This window comes from Pelophylax lessonae, assembly GCF_965119305.1.
Source record: "Pelophylax lessonae genome assembly, chromosome: 12".
Lineage (NCBI taxonomy): Eukaryota > Metazoa > Chordata > Amphibia > Anura > Ranidae > Pelophylax > Pelophylax lessonae.
The window spans coordinates 72588241-72611426 of record NC_138779.1 but is presented as its reverse complement, the minus strand read 5'-3'; the positions used below and the strand labels follow the sequence as shown (position 1 = coordinate 72611426).

General features: G+C 42.7%; 1 protein-coding gene across 1 annotated transcript in view; it reads left to right on the top strand.

The window, feature by feature from the left end:
- LOC309568441 (tyrosine-protein phosphatase non-receptor type 11-like) overlaps nt 1-23186 on the top strand; it is a 241965-nt gene that overhangs the window by 185528 nt on the left and 33251 nt on the right. The window contains exons 4-9 of the mRNA XM_082274109.1: nt 5093-5285; nt 6595-6714; nt 10945-11058; nt 11646-11742; nt 14651-14730; nt 20145-20300. Coding sequence (XP_082130235.1) covers nt 5093-5285; nt 6595-6714; nt 10945-11058; nt 11646-11742; nt 14651-14730; nt 20145-20300 — 760 coding nt within the window. The remainder of the gene's footprint in view (nt 1-5092; nt 5286-6594; nt 6715-10944; nt 11059-11645; nt 11743-14650; nt 14731-20144; nt 20301-23186) is intronic.

The following is a 23186-nucleotide window of genomic DNA, read 5'->3' as shown; positions in this document are numbered from 1 at the left end:
TGAAACTCCCGAAAGTGTTGATTTTCTAAGTGAATTATGGCTCTGCAATGCTTGCTAATGAGTTTCATATGCAGAGGCAGGGTGGACTTCTGTAAGTATATCCAATACAGGTTTAGTTTACGAATGAGGGAAGGATGTGGTGAAAGGGCCTCTTTTATTTTTAAAGACCTGTATTATAGGCCCTTAATTTAACTAATTTGGTCCCTTAATGAGTTTTCCTGCAAAGTTCAATCATTGATTTTATTTGAGTTGGACATGAGGGTCCCTTGTACATGATTTTAAGAGCCTACCAATACAAGAATGCCACGATAAGACTTATAATTGTGTTCAATAAATGTTTTTATCTTCTACTTTAATTGTTTCAATATGTTTTCCTGATGCAATAAAGTCTATATAATATAATATTGCTAGGCCTTTAATGTGTTCAGCTTGTTCTGCTGCTTATGAAAAGACATGCTTTGTTCACCTCTGTTCATACAATTGTGCCCACAATCTTTGTCTTCTCCTACCTTAGGGAGTACATTTTCTTTTACTTTGCAAAAATCAAAACTAAAGGGCAACAGCCCCCATTAGCCGCTGTTTTTAATGGAAGCTCTGCTGGCTAATCCCTGGAAGGCTTCTTGGCTGCCAGAGGCCTCATGGATTAAAGAACATTCAAGCCAGGTTCAAGTGGAATTCTAGCAGAGAATTTAGCTGGATGCCTATTCTTCTGCACTTGTCGTGTAATTTTGTATTACAATAGACTCTGTCCCCTAAAACAATAAGCCTGCTTGTACTTTGGCAAGCTTAAATGACTGTAAGCTGCCTTTTTAAATATGGTTTGCAGAAAGGTTTTATTTTTATTCATGCAGAATACAGCTTAAAGAGGCACTGAACCCTGGAAGTTGTGCCAAAAAAAAAAAAAACAGGCAGAGGAGAAAAGACTTGTTAACCGTAGGGATGAGCTTGGGTGTGTCCTGATCCTAGTGTGAACCCACCAGGGCTAGCTCACCAGGAAAGTTGTTGAATCATGCCAGTAATAAGCATCCCAAGGCATTTCTCACCCTGCAGCCCCAACTATACATGCCCCTTGTGTGGCTTCAGGACAGGGAATGCCCCAGCCACAAATGATTGCCTTAATACAAGTGTCAGCTTTTTGGTGGGCTCGCTCAGGTGGGTTCAGTCTTGGATCCGAACATTCCCAAGCTCTTGCCTAGTTACCAGTATGGCCTATTGTCTACCTGCAGCTGTTCCCCCCCCCCCCCATTTTTTTGACTTAACATGTCTTGTTCTGCACTGTGTGTTTGTGTGGAGGTAGCCATGTTGGTAGAGGCAGAGTTTTGCTTCCTCCTGTCAGGACCCCTAACAAAAAAAACAGTGAGCAGAATGTAGTGATATCCCCAAATCTCCTGTCAAATCTAGTGACACTAGCAATCAGAAGCAGCAGTGACCATAATTCAGTGGTTCTTCCCCATTGTGAGACCAGGGCTTAGTAAATTATTAAAAAAAAAAAGATAATTTGTACTCCTTTGATAATAGTATGGGGATGCAAATATGTACAGTAAACCCCCCTCCATTGGGGGGTTACGTTCCGGACCCAGCCGCGAAAAGTGAAATTCTGCGAAATAGAAAAACCCTATTAAAATGCATTGTAGGCATGTTTTTTTACTGTCACTGTACGTGTAGAAGCATTTTAAGGTCTTTAAACACACTTTTAAAACAATAGAAACTCGTTTAAACACATAAAAGATACTAAGAGACATAGCAAGAGCTATGAAAAACACAAAAATATTTCATTTTTAATGATTTATATAGTAAAATAACATTACAAAAAAATCTGCGAATTACCGGGACCGCAAAAACTGAACCGCGATGGAGCGGGGGATTACTGTATATTTAAAATCTATAAGAAAAAGGGAGCAATCAATTAAAAATCTTAGTTCAGTAATTTAAATCACTAGGGTGCTCTTTATTTAAAAAAAAAAGACAGATCTATTTGTACTGTATAACTGCATGTACATTCCTTTGTTGTGAATGTTGGCAAAATTTAATTTTATTAGGCTATTTCTCTCCGGGTCAAATGTTGTTTGTAATATAGCATGTATCTAGGAAATGCCTCATTATGGCCACTAGATGGAGCGGACAATCCTATTTTGCGCCACCTAGTGATAATGGTCACCGATACAAAAAAAAAAGTGGTGAATCTCCCCATTGGGGACAAAGACTGCAATACCATCTTCAAAATAAGGTGCTGGGCTTAGTCAAAGAAATTAAATTAAACCAAAATGGTTAAAAACACATCACAATCAGTGGCATAAAATATAAAAATAAAAAAACACCTAGAAAGTGTATACCGCATGTGGAACCGTGATCAATGATAGCCAAAATGTAAAACAAATAACAATTGTAAAAGGACAAATACTTGCAAAAAAAACAAGAAGAAAATGTGTAGAAATACTGATAATGAATGTCCCAAAGGTGTGTATCAAAAATTATAAAAAGAGTCCATGAAGACATGCAAAGAAGTCCAGCTTCCCAAGAGTGTTCCGTGGGTTAACACTAATGAAAGAATGGCTGCTTACCAAACCAAACCCTTTAAAGGGAGAAGAATTGAAAAGTTCCACTCAACAAACGGGACAGGAGTAGAATATTGACTCATTACGTGTTCTACACGTGATGAGTGGGATATTAACTGTTTTATTAACAATAGTTAGGATGTGGTGGTTCTTTGCGTCTGTAAAGGGGTTTCAACCTCCATGTTGGGTCCATTGTGTCATGTGGTTTCAGGATGCCAATATTCCTGGACCTCTATCTATGGTGGGCAATTTGGAGATGTCACCAATTTATTGTAATTTTTTCTTTTTTCATTGTCGTTTATTTTTTTGCCACTAGATGGCTATATGGGTATGGTTTACATAATATGCCCTGTTTACCTGGACTTTAATTTTTTGCGTATTTAACGATCTATATATATATATTTTTTTGGTTACAATATTGAGAAATCATGAGCTATAGAAGGTTTATTAGTCGAAGTATGTTACTTTTATTCATTAGTGGTTAAGTAATTTTTTCCCTCTGCCTGGATGTTTAACTTCCGGTAGGACAGGGTGTTGGAGTACATTTCTGCCCTGTCCCCAGGTTGCTTCACTTCCAGTGAGATGAGTTGTTATGGGAAAATGTATATCCTATTGCACCTTTTGAGATTGCCCTTCTTCCGGCCTGGCTTTTTGACAGTGGAGTAGCCGCATTTCCGCCCTCACTTGGTATATATAAAAAGTGTGGTGCATGTTTGGTGGCCATGCCCCTGACGACATAAAACGTATGATGAAACCCTTTGGGTGGTACCAGACGTAACGTCACCACGCTCCACGGCCGTTTCGCTTGGTTTTTGAATCCTTTGATTACCACTGCAGCACATATTGCGATATGCTTGTTTTTACTTCAGTCATGTAAGTGCACTTGCCTTTTTTACTAAATATATACATACAGGATTACGCTATGAGTTTTCCATATTTGCATAACTCCATCCATCGAGAGTGACAGTATTCATATTCCTGAGGTCTATTTGGCTTTTCTATTAATTTGGAGGCCAATCCATTCTGGTAAGCAGACATTCTTTCATTGGTGTTAACCCATGGAACACTCTTGGGAAGCTGGACTTCTTCTTTGCATGTCTTCATGGACTCTCTTTATAATATTTGATACTCCCTTTTTGGGAAATTCATTATCAGTATTTCTACACATTTTTTCTTGGCTTTTTTCCACGTATTTGTCCTTTTACAATTGGTATTTGTTTTACATCTTGGATATTATTTATCACGCTTCCACGTGTATTATACATTTTCTAGGTGTTTTTTTATTTTTAAATTATGCCACTGATTGTGATGTGTTTGTTTACCATTTTGGTTTAATCTAATTTCTTTGACTAAGTGCAGCACTTTACATCTATGTACTACTGTGGTTTTGTCTATAAGCCTGTGCTAGCAGCATTCACATTAGTTTTGTATTTTAGTGCAAATTATTGCACTTTGTTTTGTATAGCAATAACATATTGATAGAGAGTTGAACTTGCTCTTGTTTATTAAAAAAACAGAAGTTGGTGTGTAAAGGATGACAGCGACACATTCAGGAGATCATGCTAGTTGTATGCATTAACTAATTTCATTTAATGTAAAGAAGTTAACTAATTTAAATGTGTGTTTTATATATGCTTACAGTTTAGCTTCGAAGTGGACCTCCCATTGAAATTCAACCTTCCCACATCAGCATTACCAAATTAAATTCTAAGCTTGATTAAAGCTCCTCTCCAGCTAAAACTTTTTTTTTTAAATTTTGAGCTAGAGTAAGGAAGGGTAAGAGCTTCTGTCAAGTTTTTATTGGTGTGTGAGTCCATGTCCCGGCATTGACTCTAAGTTCCACAAAATTCCTTAAAGATCCTGGCTATAGTGACATAATTGTATCGTGCAGTTTCTGCAGATTTGACTGCTACACATTCTTATTGTGAAACCCCCCATTCTCTAAGTATGTGTGTATATACACCACTATACACAAGTTCAGATGTTTTGCCTGCCTCCAAAAGCAGCCCTCCCCCAAAAGCATTCTACTGGATTCAGATTTGGTGACTGGCCTACCGTCTGTGGGCATCAACAGAAATCGAGATTCATCAGACCAGGCAACATTTTTCCAGTCTTCAGTGGCTTTCTTTTGACGAGCCTGTGCCCACTCTTGGATGGCAGGCATGGAACCTGACATGGTCTTCTGCAGTTGAAGCCCATCCATCTTAGGGTTTGACATGTATATTCTGAGATGATTTTCGGCTCATGGCAGTTGAAGAGTGGTTATCAGAGCTGCCAAAGCCTTTCAGCTCAAACCAGTCTGGTCATTATTCTCTAACCTCTCTCATAAAGAAGGCATTTCCCTCTGCATAACTGCCACTCACTGGATCTGCTTTGTTTTCTTTATCATTCTGAGTAAACCCTTAAGACTGATGTGTATTAAAATACCAGGAGTTCAGCAGTTACAGAAATACGCAAAGCAGCTCGTATGGTACCAACAATCATAAAGCATCTTTTGTACAGCTGTCACTATACTGAAATCTTTACTTTCGGTTTAGGTGGTACCATGGGCATCTTTCTGGACGGGAGGCTGAGAAGCTACTTTTAGAAAAAGGAAAGCCGGGAAGTTTCTTGGTGAGAGAAAGTCAGAGCAAACCAGGGGATTTTGTTTTGTCCGTCCTAACAAGTGAGGAGAAGCTGGAAAATGGAGAGCGGAAATCTCGTGTCACTCATGTCATGATTCGATTCCAGGTATTTGATGAACCTTCCAACATTACCCACTTAGAGGCAGGGTTTGGCAAAAACTTGAACTTTTTTTTTTTTTGTCCTTGCTGTGCCGTTACTAGAGTGTGCTTGGGTGTGCTAGGGAGGTGAACTGAACTGTGTTTGGAGGTCACCTTGATTACCTTTTTTTCCACCTTAAAACCAAATGGATTTACCTTGTATACTCAAAGATTCAAGCTTTAGGACTCCAACTGTGATTGGTGTCTAATTGACATTCTATATTTTTTTGAGATTTGTGATATGTTTTAAGAAGACTTTTTTCTGTGCGCTACACTGAATTGATTGGAGGGATTTTTGATTCCTTTATGCTTAGACTGTCCATTGGATCCCAAGCCTTTTTTCATCTAAGCCATGGTTTCCATAAACTGCACTAATTCTGACCAAACTACTGAAACAACTGCATGCAGTTTGGAATACATTTCTCTATATTTTTTAAGCCACATTCGCACTCTACACCTGCAGTTCTGCATGGCTTCAACCATCATTCAGGAATGAAGAATAATTCTCTTATTTTTGGATATTTAATTGAATGAGACATATCATTTTTATATTTTGTCATACATATTGCTGATTTGTTTAATTCAGCTAGAATTGCACTCACTTAAAATGTTCACTTCATCTTTCTTTCATGCTCTAAAACCTACATTTTACATTTTGGTAGAGTATACCACACATACAACAACTAGGCCTAAGCTAAGTTTTCCGACCCATCGAACTCTAAACCTGGTACAAAATAGCCAACACATGCTTCTATAGTTAATAGTTTTGATAGGAACATTGGACAGTCAAACTAAAAGTTGTTTGGGCACCATAACTACTCCTGTCTAAATTTATATGTAGACCTTTATCAGTAGCAGAATGCTGTACACCGGTAGCCCTCCATGTAAGCAGAAGGTTTAAAGATTCAGGTGCCCTTTATTGGCTCTCTAAAATTAAAAAAATAGAGTTTTAAAGCACATCAAGAAAGCTTACTTGTTTAGAAAGTTTTGCAAATTACATTTTTTCATGGTAATAGTGATTGGCTATACCGAATATTTTCTAGAAGTTGCTGGCCACACTTCTGTCTGCATAGAAAAAATTGTGCATGCTTAGGCAAATACTATGTGCATAGTTAGTAAGTTATCTTAAGAAGACAAATTCCTCAGTTGCTGCAATATGCTCATACTTCTGATCATCCTCCAATATAAGTTGTCACCTTTAGCTAATATTTATTAATGATTGAACCTTTTTATATAGTCACTTATTGATTATTCTTGATCCCCCTCTTTTTTTTCAGCCGGATGGAAAATATGATGTGGGAGGGGGGGAGCGCTTTGATACACTGACCGATCTGTTGGAGCACTACAAGAAGAACCCAATGGTGGAAAGGTCAGGAGCTGTGGTGCATCTTAAGCAGGTAAACAACTCATGATTATATGTTGCAATCAATCTAAGGTTATGTATTTTGTTTTCAATAGCAGCCACCTGGAATGTGATTGATTAGTTTGAGTACACAGGCAGTTCTTTTTTGTAAATCTTGTTGGATTTTTAATGTTCCAGTACTAGCATCATGTTTTTTTATATAAAAAATAAAAAGGTTTTAAGTGTTAATTGTAGGGATGCACCGAATGTTCGGCAACCGAATAAGTAAAAAGGCCGAATAAATTTGTGCCGAACAATGACGTTTTTAATGACGCGGATGGTGGGTCGGTAAGCCCAGATTGCGGGTCCCCGACCGGCGACCCGCCATCCCCGAGCATCACTGTAAACATACCCGAAGGCACTACAGGAAGCAGAGCGGATGCTTCCTGTATAGCCGCTTAGCGCCGGGGTCTGTCACAGGCGGAGTGATACCAAATGTACTCCGCCTGTGACAGGGCACAGGAGCCATACAGCAAACATCGACTCTGCAGATGGGGGGGAGGTAAGGAGAGACATGAGAGGACAGAGACACATGAGGACAAGAGAGAGAGAGAGTGAGAGGACAAGAGAGAGAGAGAGTGAGAGGACAAGAGAGAGAGTGAGAGGACAAGAGAGAGAGTGAGAGGACAAGAGAGAGAGAGAGTGAGAGGACAAGAGAGAGAGTGAGAGGACAAGAGAGAGAGAGAGTGAGAGGACAAGAGAGAGAGAGAGTGAGAGGACAAGAGAGAGAGAGAGTGAGAGGACAAGAGAGAGAGAGAGTGAGAGGACAAGAGAGAGAGAGTGAGAGGACGAGAGAGAGAGAGTGAGAGGACGAGAGAGAGAGAGTGAGAGGACAAGAGAGAGAGAGAGTGAGAGGACAAGAGAGAGAGAGAGAGAGAGTGAGAGGACAAGAGAGAGAGAGAGTGAGAGGACAAGAGAGAGAGAGAGTGAGAGGACAAGAGAGAGAGAGAGTGAGAGGACGAGAGAGAGTGAGAGGACGAGAGAGAGTGAGAGAGAGGACGAGAGAGAGTGAGAGAGAGGACGAGAGAGAGAGAGTGAGAGGACGAGAGAGAGAGAGAGAGAGGACGAGAGAGAGAGAGTGAGAGGACGAGAGAGAGAGAGAGAGAGTGAGAGGACAAGAGAGAGAGAGTGAGAGGACAAGAGAGAGAGAGAGAGTGAGAGGACAAGAGAGAGAGAGTGAGAGGACAAGAGAGAGAGTGAGAGGACAAGAGAGAGAGAGAGTGAGAGGACAAGAGAGAGAGTGAGAGGACAAGAGAGAGAGAGAGTGAGAGGACAAGAGAGAGAGAGAGTGAGAGGACAAGAGAGAGAGAGAGTGAGAGGACAAGAGAGAGAGAGAGTGAGAGGACAAGAGAGAGAGAGTGAGAGGACGAGAGAGAGAGAGTGAGAGGACGAGAGAGAGAGAGTGAGAGGACAAGAGAGAGAGAGAGTGAGAGGACAAGAGAGAGAGAGAGAGAGAGTGAGAGGACAAGAGAGAGAGAGAGTGAGAGGACAAGAGAGAGAGAGAGTGAGAGGACAAGAGAGAGAGAGAGTGAGAGGACGAGAGAGAGTGAGAGGACGAGAGAGAGTGAGAGAGAGGACGAGAGAGAGTGAGAGAGAGGACGAGAGAGAGAGAGTGAGAGGACGAGAGAGAGAGAGAGAGAGTGAGAGGACGAGAGAGAGAGAGTGAGAGGACAAGAGAGAGAGAGAGAGTGAGAGGACAAGAGAGAGAGAGTGAGAGGACAAGAGAGAGAGAGTGAGAGGACAAGAGAGAGAGAGAGTGAGAGGACAAGAGAGAGAGAGAGTGAGAGGACAAGAGAGAGAGAGAGTGAGAGGACAAGAGAGAGAGAGAGTGAGAGGACGAGAGAGAGAGAGTGAGAGGACGAGAGAGAGAGAGTGAGAGGACGAGAGAGAGAGAGTGAGAGGACGAGAGAGAGAGAGAGAGAGTGAGAGGACGAGAGAGAGAGAGAGAGAGTGAGAGGACGAGAGAGAGAGAGAGTGAGAGGACAAGAGAGAGGACGTGAGAGGACAAGAGAGAGGACGTGAGAGGACAAGAGAGAGAGACATGAGAGGACAAGAGAGAGAGACATGAGAGGACAAGAGAGAGAGACATGAGAGGACAAGAGAGAGAGACATGAGAGGACAAGAGAGAGAGACATGAGAGGACAAGAGAGAGAGAGGACGAGAGAGAGAGAAATGAGAGAGAAATGTGAAACACCGCGTTCGGTATTCGGCCTTCGGCCAAGCATTTCATTATTATTCGGCTTCGGCCAAGAATTTCATTTCGGTGCATCCCTAGTTAATTGTATTCTTTCATTCTTATTTCATACAGACCAGAGTTTGATGTAATGGGCCAAAATGTCATCACCAAAAATTGTTGTCCTTGTAGCCACCAGTTGTATCAGATTAACATTTTAGGTAGACCTAAAGCAAAAACAGAACCTCACACCATCAACCTCTTGCCCACCCAGCTAAATTAAATTCACAATTTTTAAATCAACGCTATATGCGCTATATATGCGGGAAACTTGGGTTCATGATCCCAGGCAAAAGAGCTTAGTATTATGGGGCCTCTTTTTTACCATTCATAAATCTGGAGGGGAAGAACAGTGGGGAGGTGTTATTTTGCACTTTGAAGCAGACTTTTCACTAAAATTGCAAAGTCTGCTTTATTAGTTGGGAACTGGGACCCCCTCCACCATCTCAAAATGCTAGAAGAAAAAAAAAAAAAGCACCCATGAAAAAGAGTTAATACTATCCTCATTTTTGTGTATGCTTGGGGAATACCGTGTAGCCCAAACCTCATGAGCAAATACTAGTGCATTGTTCTGTGTTATGACTTTTGAGATTTGGGCTACTTAGCATTTCCAGGGAATGCTGGCATCACCCTCTGCTACACAAAAGCTGAGGGAAAGGTACATTTTTTTTATCTCACATTTTTCTCCTCCACAGGGGTTTTTTTTTTTTTAATTTGCAGCAGATATTAACATAGGGGGAGGGGGCACTTACAAATTAAAGCGATTGTAAAGCTTTATTTCTATTAAAATAACAAACATGTTATACTTGCCTGTTCTGGGCAATGGTTTTGCTCAGAGCAGCCCCGGACCTCCTTTTCTGGTGTCCCCCACCAACACTTTCAGTTCCTGCTCCCTTCCAGGAGCCCCTATAATAGGCCACTTGATATGTGGGGACTCGTGCGGGCTCACTCGCGAGCAAATTCACTCCCTCCTCCAAAGATTCGATTGACAGCAGCGAGACACAATGGTAATGCAGCTTACCTACGTTGAGAAGCAAACTGGTGCTGCATGACTGCTGTGATCAACTTAAATAAAATCAGTATACAGAGATTTACTTCTTATGAGAGATATTAAAGAAACACTCTAACCACCATGACCACTTCAGTGATTTGAAGTGGTCATGGTGGTAGGAGTCAGAAACACTGCACATGCTGGGATATTTACAGTTATGTGCTGAGGGCTAGTTGTACCCCTAGCACATGTGACTTAGGCAGCCAGAAAATGTCATGTCCTCATTCAGACATGACATTATATGACAAAACACAACTAGTTATTAAAAAACATATTGTAACAATTTACACACGCTAATGCCATACCTTTTTCTACTTATTTTGCAGACTGCTGGCTGGTACTGCTGGCAGTTACTGCTGACGGTTACTGCTGGTAGGTAGTGTTGGCGGGTAATGCTGGCGGTTACTGCTGGCCGGTAATTCTGGTGGGTACTGCTGGCACTGCTGGCGGGTACTGCTGGTCATTACATCAGGTACTGCTGGAGGAAGCAGCGGCTGCAGTAGAGAGCAGAGCCGCTGCTTCCTGTATGGCTCCTGTCACAGGCGGAGTACATTTCATATCACTCCGCCTGTGACAGAGCCAGAACTATACAGGAAGCAGCAACTGTCACTGACTGCAGACGTCCTAAGCCTCCCACGGCAGCCGGGAGATCGCACGGCACTTGCGGGTATCTGTGAGCCGCCGGCGGTGGGCCGAATTGCCTGCGGTTCCGGGCCGTGGGTTGGACATGCCTGAATTAGATGTTCTAATCGTTACAATTATGTTTGCATTTATGTTTTGTGTGCTTTTCCATACCAGCCAAGGATTTTTTTTTATTAAACCGGATCTATGATTTCTGTACAGTCCTATTGTAACTTAAGGGTTCATAATAACCAGTTGCCCCTTCTTTGACCCTGATCAAATCTTTTGTTAAGTAATTTATACCTTGTATTTGTTTTCAGCCATTCAATGCAACGCGAATCAATGCAGCCAACATAGACACTCGAGTTCGAGAACTGAACAAAATGGCTGACAACACAGAGAAGGCCAAGCAAGGATTCTGGGAGGAGTTTGAGGTACTCTTCTAATGACCTAAACCTGAAAGTATGCCTTATGTAAAAGCTGTGACTCTTGTTTGGTTTTGAAGGATGTGATCATCTCAAATCTGTATTTACAATGAGATGGATACATTTCTTCCCTGAAATCTTTGTACTGCGCTCCTTATCTGCCATTAGGAATGAATAATTTAAACCAGAATAAAAACTGTTCTAGCTATGAGATGTCAAAGAGCTATAAATATACAGCACAAAAGTGCCAAAGTATCTGACACTTGGAAGAGAATAGCTGGAACGAATGCACAGAAGGCTGTTAAATTGAAGATGCTATATATGTTATGTGGGTCAAATGGCTCTTTTTGGTGACCAAGGTAACAGGTGAAGTCTGCATATTGCTTCTTGTTAAATTATTATTATTATACAGGATTTATATAGCGCCAACAGTTTGCGCAGCACTTTACAACATGGGGGCAGACATTACAGTTACAGTACAGTTCAGTACAGGAGAAATCGGAGAGCCCTGCTCATTAAAGCTTACAATCTAGGATAACTATGTATATGGATCTCCTTGTTATTGCTGTTCCTAGTGATTTTGTCTTTTACTTCAGATGCTGCAGCAGCAAGAATGTAAACTACTATATCCTAGAAAGGAAGGACAGAGGCTAGAGAACAAGTGCAAGAACAGATACAAGAACATTTTGCCCTGTAAGTATGGAGATGTCCTCCCAAGGGAAAGAAAAACAATCTACAGTAGCATATTCGAAGTTTGTTCATGTTAACTCCTCTTTTACCCAAAGAATTATCCATACCTGCATTTTGAAAGCTTGGGCAGCTGCTGTGGAGCAGTGAAACATACTAGTTTACTTGTGGTTTGTGTAACCTGTCCCCTTTGAAGCTATAACAAGATTGATGCTGTAGAATAGAATGACGCAAAGCAAAAGCGGTTTTATCTTTTTAAAGTGGTTGTAAACCTCTGACACCAAATATGAACAAAGCACGTCCCTCTATTGGGTGTACTTGTCTCATTCCAGAGCACTAAGTGTAATTTCTGTCTTCTGCTTTGTTCCTCTGGTATCTGCATGAGTTATTTCTGACAAGTTTGTCCTGACACCAAGAGAATAAAGGTGATGGGGAGAGATGTTCAGCAGACATCCTGTGATTGGCAGCCCCAGCTCTGTTCCTGTGTGCTGTGTAAAGGGGGAGGTGTCCCTTCCCTCCCCTTCCCTTCCCTCCCCTTCCCTCCCCTTCCCTTCCCTCCCCTTCCCTCCTCTCCTCTCCCCTTCCCTCCTCTCCCCTTCCCTCCTCTCCCCTTCCCTCCTCTCCCCTTCCCTCCTCTCCCCTTCCCTTCCCTTCTCTTTCCTTTCCCTTCCTGCCCTTCCTTTCCCTCCCCTTCCCTTCCCTTTCCATTCCCTTACTGCCCTCCCCTTTCCCTGCCCCTCCCCCTCCCCTTACCTGCCCTTCCCCTTACCTGCCCTTCCCTTGCCCTTCCCCTTACCTCCCCTTGCCCTTCCCCTTACCTTCCCTTGCCCTTCCCTTGCCTTGCCCTTCCCCTTACCTCCCCTTCCCTTGCCCTTGCCCTCCCCTTGCCCTTCCCCCTTACCTCCCCTTGCCCTTCCCCCTTACCTCCCCTTGCCCTTCCCCCTTACCTCCCTTTGCCCTTCCCCCTTACCTCCCTTTGCCCTTCCCCCTTACCTCCCCTTGCCCTTCCCCCTTACCTCCCCTTGCCCTTCTTTCCAATCAGATCCCAGAGCTCTCTTCTCGCTGAGCTTTGCAGTGCAAAATTTCAACAGTCTACCCCCTTTTTTCTGAATGCTCAAACAAGCTTTATAAATTCTGGATTTTGAACAGATGTAGAGAAGACTGCAGATAAATAGTTTATGTAGGAGGATTTGTTTCATCTCTGTGTATCACCTGAGGCCAGTCACTTCAATGGGTATATGTAAGGGTTTACAACCACTTTGAACCTAGGTTCACACTGTGAGCCGCATGGGAATCACACCACAAAAACCCATCCTTTAGTCCAGGTTTACATTTATTACTACTAATATATTTACTCAAAATCTATCTTCAAAGTGACTTCCCATAATCCCCCTGCAGACCAGAAAAATAAGCTGAAAGTGGGAGGTTCTGCATAAGGCCTCAGTTGGACTCTATTACAATGCTATTAATCCAACATGGAAATGTTTTGGAGATGTAGAGATGTATTTCATCTGCATACTTTGACATTTGGCTGGGGTATGTATATATATATATATATATATATATATATATATATATATATATATATATATATATATATATATATATATATATATATATATATATATATATATATATATATCTACATATCTACATTTCATTTGGAATCCATATAACCATTCCTTGTAGCACTTGCTAAGAAAACTGGTCACGAAATGTTACAAATTCTGCTACCCCAATCTTGTTGAAAGTCCCATAAAATTACCCAACTTTCACGTATGACACGGATGTGCCCATTCCATGTTCTTCAAGGAGTATTAAACCCAAAAGCAAACCTTTATTATATTAGTTTACTAATCCTTAGATGTGATGGCTTTATTGGTTTCCTGTTTTAGTCTTTCTTTCTTCTATTCGTATCCAGTGATCAGACCACAGGGATAAGACAGACTATTTAACATTGGCAGGGGTGCTTACAATTAGCAGCTTTTATTTATTTAAAACCTTTATCCCAAAAGGGAAAGAAAACTACTGTAACTGATTATAAAGTATTTCTTGGAGTTTGGCTTTAATTTGTTAGTGCAGTTCAATCTAACACTCCTTTCCCCCCAAACTGACAATGCTGCTATCTAAATGTGCCTTCTGTGCTCATTCATGCAGAGTGGGGTTTGTAAAATACGGGAGGGGTGTTACTAGCCAGATCACCAGGGAAAAAAGCCAAAAAAAAAAAAAAGAGAAAACAAATGCAAAGTAAATGAATAATGTGTTAGTATGTATCGCATACTAGCACATTATGTGACACCTCCAAACGAAGCCCTCGTTGTTCCCGCTAGTAGCCGCATCCATCTTCTGTCGTCTTCCTTCTTGGTCTGCGGACTCCGGCTATGCTACTGGGGGCCGTCGGTTATGGCACAGGGCTCTGAAGAAACTGCACGGGCAGCCGTTTCTTCAGAGCGCATGCGACGATGAAGTCATCGGCTGCATGAAATGTAAATATCTCCTAAACGGTACATGTTTAGAAGATATTTACAGTACCTATAGGTAAGCCTTATTAAAGGCTTACCTATAGGTAAAAGTTCTAAGAGTGGGCTTACTACCACAATTTTTGGATTTATTTCCACTTTCAGCCCACTCTCACAATGCAGTTCTTGGTGACTAAGAATCCAGTTGCTAGGTCTTAGGCATTCCCCTAACGTGATAGTGCTATCTTAATGCAAATATTGACTTATAGAAGTCAGTCTTTCGTATCCTTGGGAGATGCGGCGATGGATTGGGGTGGTGGACTGAGCTTTAGTACTGTTTGGCACTGGAAATTACCATTCTTTGTGTGGCAAGTGACAGGCTTACTTTAAATGGAAGTTTACATTTATGTTTTCAAACAAAAAGAAAGCAATGGCTTTTTATGTTTTTTACATAGTTGACACTACGAGGGTGACATTGAGAGACACGGATGAGAGCATTCCAGGGTCAGATTACATCAATGCAAACTACATTAAGGTAATGTGTGTGAAACCTTGAATACAGTTAATGATCAATTAAACAAAACAGGAACTAAGCTGTTGGTTTAGCAGGAAGGAACACAATTGGAATGTAGATGTTAGGATAGCCTTACATGGTGTATGCAGGAAAGAAATTTGCAATGTTCCCCCCATCAACACAGACCGTGTTGACAGGGGAATCGGCAAATGGCTTCTTCCTTCATCATACAAAATGTTAGTTCCAATTTTCTTATTGTGTGTATAGTTCCAATTTTCTTATTGTGTGTATGGGCCCTATTTTCCATCCGTCCAGCGGATCGGATTGGATGGGATCGGATGAGAACGGACAGACGGTCCGTTCTTATCGGATTCCCCAATAGAGAACAGCGGGGACCTGAAAGCTCTGTCTCTGCACACAGCGCGGAGACAGAGCTGCCATCTGCCTGCTCAGCGGGGGGGATCGGCAGATTGATCCCCCGCTGAGAAAAACTGAGTCCGCAGACGGACCGCCAGGTGTGAAAGGGGCTGAAGTTTCTTGTTTTATTGTTATACCTGTCATTTATTACTTTATGTTCATCTTTACACAAAGGATATTTGTATGAATGCTGCTATTGTTTGATTTGTGCTGCTTTTGAAGGATTTAGGCTGTCTCTTTGCTGGCTGCCCCACAGATCTTTTTAACCGCTTGTTGCTCTCCTATTTGCACTTGAGTATTTTATTGCCATTGAGTATTTTATTGCCATTTTTAAGAGCATTGGTTCTTTTAAGATCATCCTCATGGTTTCATCCTCCAGTTAGCAAGTTTTTTATTTTAAATTGGGTATTTCTCTTTCATTCATCGACGGACACAGTGCGCCATAAATCATAACTACTGGGTTATATTGCCTCCTCCAGGAGTAGGACTAGGCAGAACAAAAAACACCTGGCTTCGCCCATGGGCCGTTCTTTGCTTGGTATATAACCCCCCTCTCTGCTCTAGGTAATCAGGTTTAATCTATCTAGTCAGGAGTAAGGATCTAGGCTCCCAGCTGGCATCTCTGGTCCTAGCAATTTTTTTCCCCTTCCTTGATATCTTTTTTTTGTTTTTTCTCTCGGGAGATCTACAATCAAGTGACGGGCTGGATAATCTAGATCCAGTGGTCCCCCCAGCCCAGCCAGCCAACGCATGCAGACCTCAGCTACGCGACATGTCGGGCGCAACGTAGTCTCACGGACAAAGGCTGGCCCGTGAATTAAACAACTTGCAGGGTCACATACGACCGGGCTTGGGTCTGAGTCACAGCGATCCCTTAGCCTACAACTCCCCTACTTCGGTGGCGAGTGTTACCCAACCCCACTGTTTGCAGTGTGGGTGTAGTGCAGGGGGGTCCCAGTGCAGAGACTGGTGAAGAGTGCACAGTGGAGTCTCCCCTAACAAGTGTCCTATCTTCAGGAGGGGGTCCCCTTGCAGAGGGTGCAGCGTTGCAGAGGGCACAGGGAAGATCCTGGCAGCATGCTGTAGATGATGGTTGCCATTTTCCCTTAGTCTGGCTGGTCTCTGGTTGGCGGCCTAATTTGTGTAGCTCGATGATGTCACAGGGCCATTTTCCCTTAGTCTGTCTGGTCTCCAGTTTTCGGCCATGTTTGTGTAGCCCGATGATATCACGGGGGCCATTTCCCCTTAGTCTTATTGGTTTCCAGCTGGCGGCCATGTTTGTGTAGCTCGATGTCACAGGGCCATTTTCCGTTAGTCCGAAAGACGCTGGAGATGATCAACCCTCGTGGGGATACCGAAGCTCCTCCTCTTGCTGCTCAGTTTCCTCTTTCTGTGCCCGGGACATATGAACAGGGATGGCGTCCATGGTGATGCTGGGTCCAAATTCTCAGGGCTCTCATCCGATCGGTAGGGTGAGTCCTTGGGGGTCCTTGTTATCTCTCTCTCTCTCTCTCTCTCTCTCTCTCTCTCTCTCTCTCTCTCTCTGCTGATGGGTACCCTAAGCCTTGGGGGGATCCTTTAATGGTGCCAAAAGATTGTTTTTGTACTGCAAGGTCTTCGTTTCCTAATGGAGCCTCAGGGTCACATCTCCCCACTGTCCCCCTCATGGAGGTGGCAGGTCCTTCGGAAACCCCATCTTCTCATGGTTGCACTGACGGTGGTCCTGCAGTCCTTAGTGTCCCGGGTGGAAGTGGCGTGTGGGCAAAGGCCCAGGAGGAAGCAACCCCCGCCTTTCCCTGCTCAGTCTGATTCTGAGCCTGATGCCACCGTGGACACGGCCCGTCCAAGAAGGCTTAATATGACACCCCTAGAACCATCTGATAGGATAATTCCTCTATGGTCGCAGCAGCAAGTTAAAAAGCGCTGGTAGATGCACTTATGTGCGCAGTATGTGAGGCTTTAAAAATGGAGCATGCAGCTGATGTAGCCACGGACATGGCTGTGTCGTTTGCTACGCATAAGTCACCTCGCACTCCAAAGGTGCTTCCTTTTGAGCCTTATTTTGACCGGTTTTCCTGTAAGGAATGGGAACGACCAAAATTACCCTTTGTGGTCCCCAAACATTTTGCTGTATGTTACCCTTTCCCATTGGTGGACCCTCCTGCTTCCAGGTTGAACAAAGCTACCATGATCCCAGTAGAGGAATCCCCGTCCTTTAAGGACCTGGGTGACAGGAAAGCGGAGGCTGTGGCACGCAGCAGGTTTATTATGGCTGGTTCAATATTGCTGCCAGTTTTTGCCTCAGCCCTGGTGTCTTTGGATACAGCTCCTGTGCTGTCCAAACTTTGTTTCAGCGGTGGTGATTATGCGCGTGATGTGACTTAAGAATCGGTCCGAAGACCAAGCCTCTAAGAAAGCTCTTATTGATCTGCCCTTTCAAGGCAATTGCCTGTTTGGGGCTACCCTGCATGACCTCATTAAGGATATCACCAGGGGGGGGGAGTACCTAGTCTAGGAAAGAGAAGGAGCCTCATCGCAGGGGGGGGGGGGGCGCTTGGCTCACAGGATGTCGGAATTGGCAGCATTATCCTGTCGCAGTCTCTATTTAGTAGTTTATAGGAATAAAGTGGTTCTTCGTCCCTATCCATCATTCATTCAAAGTTGTCTCTGACTTCCATTTGAATGAGGACATTGTGTTGCCTTCCTTGTGTCTCAAGCCGGCTCATCCCAAGGAATTTGCCTTGCATACCTTGGATGGGGTTTGGGCGATTTGGATGTATCTGGCAGGTACTGATCCTTTCGCAGGTCAGACTCACTTTTTGTGGTTACAGACAGACCAAGAAAAGGGCTGGCCGCTTCTTCGGCAACCATCTCCAGATGGTTCAAACAGATGGTGACTCAGGACTATTCTATTAAAGGTCAGGTTCCACCTTTCCCTGTCACGCCACATTCTACTTGGGCGCTGAGTGCTTCTTGTGCCTTCCGTTATCAGGCATCGATATTGAAAGTTTGCAAGGCGGCCACTTGGTTGTTTGTGCATACCTTCACAAAATTCTGTAAGGTTGATACTTTGGCATCTGCGGATGCTTCTTTTGCCTGCAAAGTTTTGCAGGCTGCTGTTTAAGAGGGGCTGTTCCCTCTTAGGGGTGTTTTTCTTTAAGCTTTTATTTTTCAGGCGGGGCTCCTGTGTCCTGATTAAGGGCTCTCATGTTTAGCCTTGGTTATTTTCCCCACCCCCCATTTTCCTTTTGGCACTGCTTTTGGATGTTGCAGTAGTTATGGTTTATGGAACACTGTGTCCGTTGATGAATGAAAGAGAAAATGGGATTTTTGTACTTACCGTAAAATCCATTTCTCTGAGTTCATCAATGGACACAGCACCCATCCCTCTATGGAGTTCTGATACTTCTAATACTGCTTGCTACTAAACTGATTACCTAGAGCAGATAGGGGGGTTCTATACCAAGCTGAGGATGGCCCAGGGGCGTAGCCAGGTGTTTTTTGTCTTCCTAGGTCCTACTCCTGGAGCGGGCAGTATAACCTAGTAGTTATGATTTATGGAGTGCGGTGTCCGTCGATTAACTCCGAGAAATAGATTTTACAGTAAGTACAAAAATCCCTTTTTTTTTCTTTTTATTGGTTTTTATTTATTTTATTTTTTTTACAAAAAACAGTTACAAAACAAGAAGAAAAAGAAACGGATCAAATTGTGGGGGGAAAAAAAGATACAAACATCCTATATTCAATATTTTCAGATATCCTAGACAAGCAGCCATGCAAAGGTATTGCAGGTGGAAATATTCAGAAAGGTGAAACGCGTCCCTGAGTAAATGAAATCAATTATATCAAGTCATTTGTTTTGTACACGTGAAACAGCAGAGTCTTTGTAGAGTTAAACTGAATGTGTAATGTACATACAAATAGTGCCACACAAGCACCATACAGTTGTACACGCAACAACCCCCCCTCCAGTCTGTAGCCAAGATCCTGAACCACCACGGTTATTAGTCCTGAGGCCTGGGTGACGCCATAAACCCCTTAAAGGGGATGGCTCATACTGATCTATTCTTTCATATAGGTCTATTTTTTAAGGTGAACATACACAGAGACAGGTGGTGGAACATGTGGAGGCACAAGCATTGGATTTTCTGCACTTGACAGACATTTTTGGTTTAAAAAGCACATTGGCTGTTAGAATTGTCTTTTACATATTGAATTTTTTTGTGTATTAGGAATTATTGACATATGGAACAGATTGTGGAAGTTGTTACATATAGTTTGCAGCACACTGGCCAATTTTTTGGAAGAAAAAAAAAATTTGTGTGTATTTTTGTACAATGGGGGTGTACAACTGTAAGGTGATTGTGTGGCACTATTTGTAAGTACATTATTTGCTCGGGTGTGGTAACATATGACCATGCAGGCAGCAGCCAACACAGAATAATTTATAATATATGTATATATATATATATGTAACCAATTAGCAGGTTTTTGAATACTCGCGGTGTCAGATGACCAGGTTATCAGGTTATAGATACAATGATAAATGGGGGAGCACAGCTTCATTTTCTGCTCTAAACTACGCAAAGAAATTGCAAATTACCGATCATACACTGGTTCTTTCTTGCCTTCTATTATATCAATACAGGAGCCCTGTGTTAAAACATAGTACCGTATATTGTTGCGTAGCAATCAAAAATATGTTGTGTAGCTGAAGAAATACATGGCATGTGTTACAGAAGTTTTACAGAATTCTGACTATTTGTACATTTTTGTACAAGCATAATATCATTTGGATATGTTGGAAGAGCAGTGGTAGATGGGATTGTACTATGGTCATGGAGTCAAACTTTTTCCTGCCTTTGGAAGCAATGACCAGTGCTTCATAGCACCGCAATATTGATAGGTACCTGTTAGCAAAGTTTCATTCATGCAAAATAGCGGCATTGATCGAAAGCAGAATACTTGCATATTTTATATTGATTGCCTTAAGTGTGCTCATTTTTGTCTCTCCATAGAGTGCTCTGGATGATTCTCGAGGGAACCAGCCTTATAAAGTCTACATAGCCACTCAGGGTTGTCTACAGAACACAGTTTGTGATTTCTGGTCCATGGTGTATCAAGAGAACACTCATGTCATTGTTATGACTACCAAAGAAATGGAGAGGTCAAGGGTAAGCTTTTTAGTCTCCAATGAATTATGTATTGCGCTGCCAGGCCGCAGTACGCCTAGGCGCAAAAAGTGTACAAGTGCCACATCCCAATGGATTAGGAGTTTGGAAGGGAAAAATGTTGGACTTTATTGGCACTAGTAATTAAAATTGTATATTTTATTAAAGAATAATATAAGATTATGACAGAAAGCCAAGAGAAAACAAAAATACAGTCTTTAAAAAACAAGGCAGAAAGCCTCAAATACATGTGCATACATAGTCACACATAATATATTACATGTAAATATTAAATGGCAATAGCGGTAAGATACATCACATATTTGATAGGCTCAAAAGATGGTTGCAGGAGGAAGTGCTGAACCGCCCCTGAATTCCGCCTATACAAATGTTGATAAACAGACGTTGAGTGTATGCAGGTTGCCCTACATGTTTCGCTTATAATATAAGCTTCCTCTGGAGCTAGTGGTACATGAGATGTCTGTGTAATAACATTAAAAAAACAATAAGTATACCAATTCAAAGATATGCATATACAGACTTGAACATTTTTATATTACAATAAAACCAGACAAATGTGACAATGGAAGCACAACAGATGGCAAATAAGATATGAGGCAGTGTAAATAAATTCTTTTGTCAGTACAGGGGGGGGGGGGGGGGCTGTGAGGTAGGGGTACCTACAAAGGGCATGGACATCATATAGGAGCAGACGCAGGGGCCACAGCGCATAATGCTGATATTTTAAGTAAATTTTAAGTAAAACCAAAACATTATGATAGAGAAATCAATCAGCCCATACATACCTGAATGGAAATCAGGTGATGAGCAGGTACAAAATAGGTAGAATAGACCTTATTTAATGTAGCAATTAACAAGGGGGTTCTTTGAAACTGGAGTGTGCTGCATATACGCGCCCAACTGTTTTCGAAACTGTATGATAGTATTTCTGAGGAGGACCAAAACTTGTATCCACATAACCTGGAATAAGCAATTTTGCCACATCAGCAATTAAAATTGACCAATTAGTAGTAGATAAGGAGACCCCACAAGGGGTCCCATAGAGTAGGAAATAAGATATCAAAACCAACCCAATAGTTTAAGGTACCAAAGTGTGCCAAAGGGTAAGAGTAGTTGAAAAATTGGAGAGAGTAAGTTTATGTGCTTGAGGGAGGGAAGGAGAGATACTAGGAAAGGCATGCGATTAGCGTAGTTGATATGATGAATAGGCAGGACGGAGTTAGATGGTGATGGGGTGCAGGGCCCCCTGTTGAAGAGACCAGAATATATAGCTCCCCAAACCAAAACAAACAGCTAGATAGGAGACTCCGAAAAAGAAAAGTCCTAGGTAGTGTAAAGAACACAGCCATAATATCTCACCAAACACTGCAGTGCCAATCAAGGGCACAAAATGTAAAGCCTTACAGGAGAGATCCCAGAATCGAGGTGCCTAGAATAGCACAGTTACTCCAAAACTGGCAAGGCTGGGGAAATGGAAAATGTTGCAAACAGATAGTCAGAGATATACATTTGTAGATAGTGGTAATGGTATGATCATCAAAGTCAGTGGAGTGTCTTGCTTACCCAGAGGTGTCGTAAGGCAGAGTCTTGCTCCAGTACAGAGATATGGTACCCCCCGGATGGGGAATGCCGCCATACTAAGAGCGTGTAACACGGTCTATGCGCGGCGGCCCCGGGCGGTGAGTCAATGGGCAATGACGTCACCCGCCCCGGCCGTTAGTCCCCGCGCATTCGCGAACCACGGGCATCACCGTAATGACGCACCGTGGAGTGCATCGCGTCATGGCGGGGATACGGGAGCCGCGGTGAGCCAAAAAGACTCACCGCATTTCCCGAACCACGCGAGCAAAGGAACAGAGAGGTAAACCTATGATGCAGGCGTGGCTACCCGGCCGTACGTATGCCCCAAAGACTTCCATGAGCCAGAGGAGAAACTCCGCACAGCGCCGCCCTGTGGACAAAAGAGAGAAGGTTAACAGAGCATATACACATCATATTAATACAAAGAAAAAAGGGGGGAAAAAAGAAACAAAAACAATTTGGTAATAATACATGGAAAAGTTCAAATGAATATATGTAAATGACAGAAGGGCAGGCACACATCTGTCCCCGGGCAACAGCCCAAAGCGTCCACTGTGTAGACACAAGGGGCTGCATTGCGGGGGCAGCCAGTGCATCCGCCCGACATGTCAGTATAAATAATGGAAAATGTTATACATAAATATTGATAATTGCACATAGTAAGGTCAATGAATGACATAGAGAAACTTGGACTCGATTGGTACAGAGACCAGAAAAAGGAAAAGAATGAGGAGAGGGAGGGGAAGGGGAGTAGGAAGGAAGGGAGAAGAACAAGAGGGGAAAGGGAGAGAAAAAAGGAAAAAGAGAAAGAACAGTGGGAAAAAAATGATAATGGCTAAATTGAAGCATCAGGGATAATTAAGATATTGAATATCTACAGAAAGGATTTGTAGAATTGAGCCTCATTTAGACCAGGATGAGTAGTGGCATTTACGCGCTCAATCCAAAGAGACTCCCTCTGGAGAATACGTTGGTTCCAATCTCCGCCCCGGGGATCCCGAGGCACTACCTCTAGAACAATGAACTGGGTATTTTTGGTATTGAAGCGATGATAGAGGTCTAAATGCCTACTTACTGGGGTAATCATTTTACCTCCTGAGGAGTAATATACATGATTTTTAATACGTTGTCTAAATTGACGGATAGTTTTCCCCACATAGAACATGTTACATTTACAGAACATGAGGTACACGACCCCCCCAGTGCTGCAATCAGCTCTGAAAGTGGGTGTAAAGGTTTCCCCATTTGGCAGGACAAATTTGTTTCCCTCAGCTACCCATGGGCACA